General features: G+C 44.1%; 1 protein-coding gene across 1 annotated transcript; it reads left to right on the top strand.

The window, feature by feature from the left end:
- The first annotated feature begins 223 nt into the window (after positions 1-223).
- Pno1 (partner of NOB1 homolog) lies at positions 224-8,714 on the top strand. The gene is given in 7 exon segments (NM_199083.2): positions 224-464; positions 586-735; positions 2,618-2,701; positions 2,879-2,939; positions 3,170-3,287; positions 7,348-7,418; positions 7,929-8,714. Coding segments are annotated over 7 exon segments (756 nt in total). The 5' UTR covers positions 224-260; the 3' UTR covers positions 7,997-8,714.
- Positions 8,715-9,279: the final 565 nt, after the last annotated feature.

The following is a 9,279-nucleotide window of genomic DNA, read 5'->3' as shown; positions in this document are numbered from 1 at the left end:
GCCTTTACCACAACGTTTTCACATAGACACATTAGAGAATGTGAATGCTTTGGCTGCGAGCGCGTGACGGCACGGAGACATTAGCAAACAGGCATATTCTAGGGCAGCCATTCCGAACCGCGGACCAATCCTGCCCTAGGCCCCCCGCATGGACCCCGCCTCGGAAAAGGGGCGGAGCCTTCAAATTGATTGGTGGAGGCTGGCGCATGCGCGGCACAACCTCGCACGTGTTCCAGTGGTTGCACTTATCCGGGTTGAACATGGCCGAGATGGAGACGCAAAACACCGGGACGGAGGACGGCTTTACTCCCGTCACGCACAGAGGGGGCCGCCGGGCGAAGAAGCGACAGGCTGAGCAATCGTCAGCGGCGGGACAGGATGGAGACGCTGGACGCATGGACACGGAGGAGGCGCGGCCGGCGAAGAGGCCGGTCTTCCCGCCGCTCTCGGGAGATCAGCTCCTGGTGGGGATCCGGATGGGACGGGGCGGGGCCCAGGCAGACGAAAGGGTCTATTCTCGGTTTTCACCTTTCCAGCCCGCATCTCTTCACTCGCCTTCTGAGTGTGTGTTTGTTTTTATTGCAGACTGGGAAAGAAGAAACGAGAAAAATTCCCGTCCCAGCTAACAGATACACACCATTAAAAGAAAACTGGATGAAGATATTTACCCCGATTGTTGAACATTTAGGACTTCAGATACGCTTTAACCTGAAATCAAGGAATGTAGAAATAAGGGTAAGGAAAAGGGCTTATCCTTTTTAACCTACCGAATTTTCCCCTTCAAAACTAAAATAAATGAGTGCATTTTTTTCCTTCGTAGAGTTATTCTGTTAAGCGTCCCCCAACCCCCGTTTTACTATAGTGAATTTCAAATTAACTAAATACCCTCAAAACTACATTCAAAACAGGTGTTGACTGCATTCCTAAATCGCTTGTAAGATCACTCCTGAATATTGTGTATCCTTTTGAGTGTCTTCTCTGTGTTGACTTGATAAAAGTAGAGAATGGTCCACGGATGTACATCAGTAAGGGGTTAACTGCAGGTACCTACTTCAGTGTAAGTGCTCTTTTTGGAGCAAACGTGTGTCACAGGGAAAATGTAAATTAAGTCTCTTTTTTTCTTCAGTAGATCTGTGTCAATACGAAATTAATTTTCCCATATCATAATGCTTCTAATATGATATTCTAGGATCCTCAGCGTTTCTAAGGGATAGAAGCCAGACACTTGGCTAAGCCTGCCTTTCAAGTAGGAGATCCAGTTGTGCGTCCCCCCCCCCGCCCCCCCCCCCCATTTTTTTTTCTGCCAGTATCTTTGGTGGCTTTGCTCTCTGGAGAAGGCCACTTTCTCAGCTGTCTTCTTCAGGTCCAGTCAGCTTTCAAGATCTAACTCAAGCTCTCTTTAGAAGTTTATCCATTTCTATTGTACTTAGCTGCCTTGTTTATTGCAGGCTCATTAGTTTGTATTCTTAGTATTTGCTAATACCGATTTGCTGATACCGTACATCAGACGCACAGAGGTAGCTTGACCTATACCACATCATTTGATCCTTAAGGTATGACATGGGTGATAGACATCCATACCAGAGGATTAGGAAGAGAAGGTTAAGAAATTTACTGCCTTAGCCAGAGTTATCAAGCTAATTGCATCCTAGTGCTAGAAGGGACCATTCATGATCTTCTACTCTGACATATTTTATAGGTGAAAAAACTTAAATCCTACATATTTATGGGATTTGCCAAGAGTGAGAACCAGAGTCTCGGCTTTGTTGTTGTTTTCTCTTTGTTTTTCTCTTGAGATTTCACTCTGTAGAGAGATCTGAAGGGTGTGGGGACTGAAGGCGTGTGCTGCCATGTCCTGCTGGGGACTTTTTGGGTGTGAAAATCTGAACACAGTCCTCTATGCTTCTAAACTTGCCAAGTGTGTAGTCTCTTCAAATGATTGTGAATCTGTGTGCAAGACCCAAAGTAGTATTTTGGAAGTTAGATTTGTGCTTTTAGTTCCTTAATTTCCTCATTCGTGTTTGCGTTATATAACACTCAAGGCTGTCAAGGTGATGCTTAGAGCTAGATGTGAGTGGCATATTATTTACAGTGGTGGGCATCCTAGGATAACAGTAATTTCTGCAGCTCAAGTAAGCACTTGTGAACAGGATTCCTACTCAAGCTGTTCTTGATTTCCTCAGAACCAGGCATGCAAAGAGTCAGAACTAGACTTGTTGGTTTGGGAAACAACAACATATAAATAGTCCTTTCCAGCAGAACGTGTCAGGACTCTTGGAGAGAGGCTGCCTTGATGGAGAGGCAAGGTGGACCCGTCTGAACGTTTAAAAGAGTGCAGAATGGATGTGAGCCCTTGGGGTGTGCTAGGAGAAGGTTGCCACTACCCTGGACCTGTCAGTATGTTTAGTCACTTGAGAGGGTGTGCATAGAACTGCCCGGCTCTCATGCAAATTAAAGAGTGCTTTATCACATACAAAGGGGGGGGGGAGGTGTGCTACAATATTGGGGGAGGGTGGCTGATGGTGAAGGAAATTATAGTAGAAATACCATTTCTAGTATGTGTATTTTGTTGAAATGCCCTCCTTTCATCCCTCCATGTCTTCACCTCTTTTTCCAGACTTGTAAAGACACCAAGGATGTCAGTGCCCTGACCAAAGCCGCCGACTTTGTGAAAGCCTTTGTTCTTGGCTTTCAGGTAGAGGTGAGTGATCTCATGAGACGTGAAATGCACTGTGTGGACATTTCAGTAGATGGCTCATTTTCCAAACTTTTAGTCCTTTTATTGTAGCATCTGAGAAGTTCAGTTGTGAAATTACTGTCCTTGTCTGTCCGGTGTGTATCTGAAAAGACCTTCACAGTGTTTACTTTTGTCTTACAGGATGCGCTTGCCCTTATCCGTCTAGATGACCTCTTCCTAGAATCTTTTGAAATAACTGATGGTGAGAATATGTGTGAACATCCAGCCTTTGTGTTGTTTCTCATTGTGTTGTGTTGGGATTGTTGTGTGATAGCTTCAATTGAGCCGCACTATTAACACTTTTCAGAAAATGTGTATTTAGTGTCTCTTAGTAATAAAAGTCAGTAGTCTTTGTTCTCTAGTTAAGCCCGCCTGATGGCTTGTCTTTGTTCTCAAGTTAAGCCCACCTGATGGCTTGTCCTTGTTCTCTAGTTAAGCCCCTGAAAGGAGATCACCTGTCCAGGGCAATAGGAAGAATCGCTGGCAAAGGAGGCAAAACCAAGTTTACCATAGAGAATGTGACGCGGACACGGATTGTCTTGGCAGATGTGTAAGTATCTGTTCTCGAGGGAAATGTCATAATTTATATTTTATCTTCATAGTTTCAAGAAGTCATAGCTGTTATCTATTGCATGCTATTGTTTAATGTGAAACCTCGTGCGTTCTGGTCAAGAACCACCCCATATTTATAATCCTGCATGCAGCCCACGTTCCTGGCGTTGGAGCTTTGTGGGCATGTGGTTCTGAGTGACTACGCTCCAACCTTGTAAGGCTGCTGATTTAGTCAAGGAAAATTCAGTCATCGTAATTTTTTCCTCAGCAATAAAAGAAATATTTAGAATCACTCTTAAAGTAATTGATTACAAAGGAAGATTTTAATTTTAGACAAATCTGATAAATCATTTTGGGAAGTACAAGAAGTGGGTGTTTGAAATGCTGTCATGAAGCTTTCTTTTTGAATACATACCTGTATTTCAGGTAGGGGTACACCCACACCGTCGTCAGTGGAAGGGAGGTATTGCATGCTGGGTAAGAGCAAACTTTCAGTTGCTTACAGTGAGGGTGAGGTACTGGCTGCAGAGCTACGAGGGCCGGCCTCTCTGAGGTCGAACTGTTCGGAGGTTGGTATCAGGTAGACTAGAGCTGACTGACAGGGTGTGAGGATTTCACTTAATACCATTTTGCTATAATGATCATTATTCAGGTTACGTTAAGGTAGACATTCTTTTTATTTAAGGGTAACTTTTGTATTATATTGGTGGCCCTCTCCTTGAAACCAGGTGTATTATCACAGTTCTGCTCTTTTATGGACTGGGCCTTCGGAGTCTGAAAAAATTAGCTTTTTTTTTTTTTCTACCAGAAATTTCAGAGACGTGGAAATACAACATTTAAAATGGCTGAACCGAGCCTAAAGGTTTTTGTTGGTTGAGAAGTCCAAAGCTCGAACCCCTTATAATGTACTTGGGGCTAATTTGTCATTAACTTTGTAATCCACAGACTTGAATGTCTTAGAATTTACTCTACAAGTTGTTTTAAACAGAGTATTTGGGCTCAGCTTACATGAGTAAAACGTGTCTGTGGGCACTGTCAGCCTAATGGGCTGCTCAGCGCAGCTCAGTGCTGTGCAGGGTCAGCCACGCCCACAGGGCTCACCAGCAGCCCTCCCTCCCCTCCCCCCGAGTTCATCATTTAATCAGTCTTTCCCCCACGGTACCCCAGTGGCCATTGCTCCACTTCCTGTCACTGATTTTGTTGTTTCCAGAAACTCACGTAAAGGGATTCCCAGTGTGTACTCATGATACTGCTTTGAGTTTCTTCGTTCTGTTGGGTCCAGCAGTAGTTCCTTGTTTGTATAGCCAAGTAGCATTGTCATTGCAGTTGATGGACATTTGAGATGTTTTGTTTTGGAACCATTGTGACCAATGCTGGTGTAAACAGTAATTTGTTGTTGTTGCATTTAAAGTACTTGGAGATTATAATACAATTACATGTCTCCCTTCCCTCCAAACCCTATCTTACTCTTCTTGCTCTTTCAAACTTATTTACGGCCTTTTAAGACAATTTTGCTGAGTCCTCTTAATGTTACTCACAGCTGCTTCCAGAGCTGTCCTCTTGGTATTGGGCAGCAGCTGCTGTGCTCTTCCATGGAAAACCATGTCTCCCACTCCATCTGTCCTCACTGGCTGTGGTTCTTCGTGCAGGGCGAGGCCCTTTGGGCTTTCCCAGTCTACTTTGACTTGTCCATTGCTTTTGTCCTTGTTCAGTTCATACTGGGCCATTGTGTTAGTGAGACTTTATGAGTCACTTCTGATGTTAGTAGGAGATGTAATCTCACAGCAAACCCCCTGATCCTCTGACTTTTACGACTCTTCACAATGTTTCCTGCATTATGGGGCTTTTGCCAGTGTATCCATTGGGACTGGGCTTCACAACTCATTGGTTGTGGTTTTCTGTTGTGGTCTCTGTTCATTGCACAGAGAAGTTTCCTTTATGAGGGGTAAAGATTACACTTACCAGGCTAAGTCCCAGATGAGAACGTCTGGTGTTTTTATAAAGTTGTTAAGAATTGGCAATACACAGTACAATGTGAGTAAGATATAAAATTATAGAATTTGCTTTGTAGATAACATTTGAAGTACCAGAGGGGGAGATAATGTTGCCTATGTTTCCCGAGCCTTCCTGCATCTCAACATGCACACAGTAGGGGTGGGCCTTTATGAGCACCTGCCTCATCCATGCTGGTGTTTTCCTGGCCTGATTATGTGCAGGTTTATGCAGGGAAGGACAGCTGCTACCAGGTCATGAGCACAGCCCCCGACATGGCCATAAAGAAAGCAGTGCTTTGCAGCAGACTCAGCCTTCTGGATGCTCCCTGAGCCATGCGGGGAGGCCAGTGACGTGGCTGTCTCGTTAGGGCAAGCTTTCTGCAGTTGCTCACTTGCTGCTCTGACCAACTTGGAGCCTTTGCATTAATCACTGTGCACTGCAAAAAGAAGCTTCTCCGAAGAGGGCTGGGAGCTGCACTCATCTGTGGGTGCCCAGATAAATATTCAGAAGGTAACCTGTTGCTCTGTTTAGGAAAATAAATAGTAGGTTCTCCCCAGGTCTTATGTCCTTCCCAGCAAGGTTTTGTCCAAATTTTTAGTGCCAGGTATGAGTTCCATCCCGTGGAGTGGGCCTTAAAGCCTATCAGAAAGCAGCTACTTAGCCCCTGACATTGACAGCCCCATTCTGTTAGTGAGCCAGGTTGGTCACTATTGTAAGCTAGTAGGGTCCACAGCTCAGTAAAACCTGGTGACTTTTCTGTGTAGCATCTTGTATTACTATGTAAACTAGTAAGTAGAGGGAAAGCTTCCAGGTAATACTGGCCCAATTTATCTGTGTCCTCTGACCAAAGTGTGCTGTGTGTTCAGCTATAAGATATTATCAAGGGAATATAGTCCCCGTCCAGCAACCTCAAAGTCAGTGTCTCACATCTAGCATTGGGCTTCTCATTTGATATTCTTTGAAGTCAGGGAGAAACATTGCAGCCCCTAAGTATACGATGACATCTAGATTCATTTATGTATATAAGCTTAGCTTCTAAAATAGTTTTTCATAGATTTACACGTTGAAATTAAAGGGTGCTGTAATTAAAGGGTACTGTAATCTTTGAATCAGTAATACAGTTCTGGGCATGCAGTGAGCATCTGCATGGTCTCAGCTTTCATGATTTCTATGTCTTCTCCAGATTGTGTCCTCCGTCCTTCCCCATCCTAATCCCTCAGGATGAAAACCAGGGCCTCACACTAGGCAGGGATGTGTGCCTCTGAGCTATATCCCTACCGCTAGGTCTCCTGATTATTTGCAAGTTCCTTTCCTGGTGTACGATGGGAATAATAATCTACTTAGTAAAACTCCTTTGAGGATTATCTGAGCAAACACGGAGGACTTACTGATTGGAGCAGCTGTTGACCAGGAGTCTTGTTTTGTTTAGTCTGTGTTTGGATGAGTAGGTCGTGAATCATAGAACCTGTGTGGAGGTCAGGAGTTAGTTCTCTCCTACCAAGTGGGCCTCCGGGAACTGTCAGACTAGGTGACAAGTACCATTATACACAGCCATCTCTCCCTGCCGTAAGGAGTAATCTGGGAGTGGTGGTCCATATTGTAATGTCAGTGCTCAGGAGACAGACAGGAGGCTCACTGCATGTTTAAGGCCAGCCTGATCAGCATTGCAGGAATCTGCCAAGAAAAGGAGAAGGAATTCTTACTTTGTTCTTAATTATTCGTATTTTTTTTGATAGTTTTTTCTGTGGAGGTATAAAAATTCTTCTACCACAAACCACTCACTCTAGAAGTGGTTTTAGAATGTCTAGAGCACTGCCCGCCATCCCCCACCCTCAGTTTAAAATGTCTAGAGCACTGCCCGCCATTATCCCCCTCAGTTTAGAATGTCTAGAGCACTGCCCACCATTCTCCACCCTCAGTTTAGAATGTCTAGAGCACTGCCTGCCATCCCCCACCCTCAGTTTCAGAGCTGGATCTGTTGTGATCGTCATCGTTTCCAGTTTCCCAGGATTTGACATGGGCGCACCTTTTGTGACTAAGCTGACTCACTGTCCTTCTTTCAGGAAAGTTCACATTCTGGGCTCTTTCCAAAACATCAAGATGGCAAGGACGGCCATTTGCAACCTCATCCTAGGTAAGAGCAGCTGGTTCTTTGGCATTTTCTCTGGAAAGGTGGGAACAGGACTTCAAGCCATTTCCAAAGCAGCTTTTACATCGTTAAAGATAGCGACTAGAAGCTGAGGAGCTGGCAGAGGGAAACCAGGATTACCTTAGACTCCATTCTTAGAGGAGAAAGGGTGTATTGGGAGTATCGTTAACTCTCTTGCCGTTCCTAAGGAAGTACACAGAAAACCCATTCCAAAATAACTGAAAACATTACATATTAGTTCTATAAAATGAGGAAAGCTGAACATAGCCAGTTAACTTGGTTGATCCGGTTAATTTAGATCTAGAGTCACGGCAAGTTGCTCAGAGGAACTGGTGGGTTGTCTCTCGTGTTCTGGTCTGCCCAGCTGCCTTGTTTTTGAAGTAATCTTTTTACAACTCAGTTTATTTTCCCTAGGAATGCAAGGTATTTGCTTCTGTGCAGTTCCTCTGGGTCTGGATATATTCATATATGTAATCTGCTTTTTTCCTTAAACAGGAAACCCTCCATCAAAGGTGTATGGCAATATCCGAGCTGTGGCCAGCAGATCAGCAGATCGGTTCTGAGTCCCATGGACCCTTTAGATGTTCACATAAAGCCACACACGGGAGGAATTTTCCAGCTACCTAAAGCTCAGGTTCCTTCTCAGCTCTCAGCCAGAGCAGAAGCAGAAAAGGAAGGTTGAACAGGACTTGAACTCAGCTGCTTCTTGGATAATTTAAATATGTAATACTGAAAAGTACAACAGTTTATAAGTAAACCACTCGGGGCAGATTTGCAGTTTAAAACCCTGTCATTTAGAGGCAACTTACATGCTTAAAACTTTTTGATTATAGATTTACAGCTAAACTTATATAAACTCTGAAATTTTTAATTAAAAATGAATCGGTTCTTGGTACTGGGCACTGACTCTCCCTCCGGGTTGGGTCGTGGCAGTGGCTTGCACTGTTGAACTGTGTGCTCTTCTGCACTTCTGAACACTTTATAAAACGAAAGCCCTGCATCCCAAGGCCAATAAATATTTTTCAAATAAGTAATGAAAGATGTTAGATGTATTTCTCTTGTACGGTAAAGGTAAAACTGTTCTCCAAACGGTGTATTCTTGTAACTAGTGTCTGTATATGAATTTGACGCTATTTTTTACATTGTTTTAGAACCCCCTTCTAAACCTGTGACTTAGATACTATAATCCCTTGTTTCTCAAAAGCCTTAACCAAAACACTGTAATGATTGGAGGTCAGGAAACTCATGCAGTAACTAAAAATTGTACTTTTAAAAAGTTAACATTGCCTTATGAGTGTTTTGCCTGCATGTAGGTATGGTACCGTGTGTACCTGGCATTCCCTAGAGGCCATAGTTCATCAGAACCCTCAAACTGGGATAAGGTTGTGGATCCCCATGTTTTCTGGGAACTGAACCCAGGTCCTCTGCAAAAGGTCAAAAGTGCTCTTAACCACTGAACCAGATCTCATAAAGAGGGTGTGTGTTTGTTTGAAGGTAGGGCATTACTGTGTAGCCCTGACGAGCCTTGAACCCACAGAAATCCTGTTCCTGCCTCCTGAGTGCTGGGATTCAGGTTGTATGCCTCCGTATCCAGCACAGCTTTTATTTTTATTGTGTGGACATGTGTGCATTATGTGTGTATGCCTACCCTGTGTGTAGATGTCCCCTGGAGCTGGAGCTACAGATGGTTGAGACTGAGATGTGGGCAGTGGGTATTAAACTGCAGTCCTCTGGAGGAGCAGCAAGTGCTCATAAACAGTGAGAAATCTCTCCTGTCTGTTTTTTGAGGAAAAAATGTGTATTCCGGGCTGGCCTGCAACTCACAATATCGGCCAGCTTGCTTCAA

The sequence above is a fragment of the Rattus norvegicus genome, chromosome 14 (assembly GCF_021556685.1).
Source record: "Rattus norvegicus strain SHRSP/BbbUtx chromosome 14, alternate assembly SHRSP_T2T, whole genome shotgun sequence".
In the NCBI taxonomy this organism is placed as follows: Eukaryota; Metazoa; Chordata; class Mammalia; order Rodentia; family Muridae; genus Rattus; species Rattus norvegicus.
The sequence above is the reverse complement of the archived record's forward strand: the minus strand, read 5'-3'. Positions and strand labels throughout refer to the sequence as shown.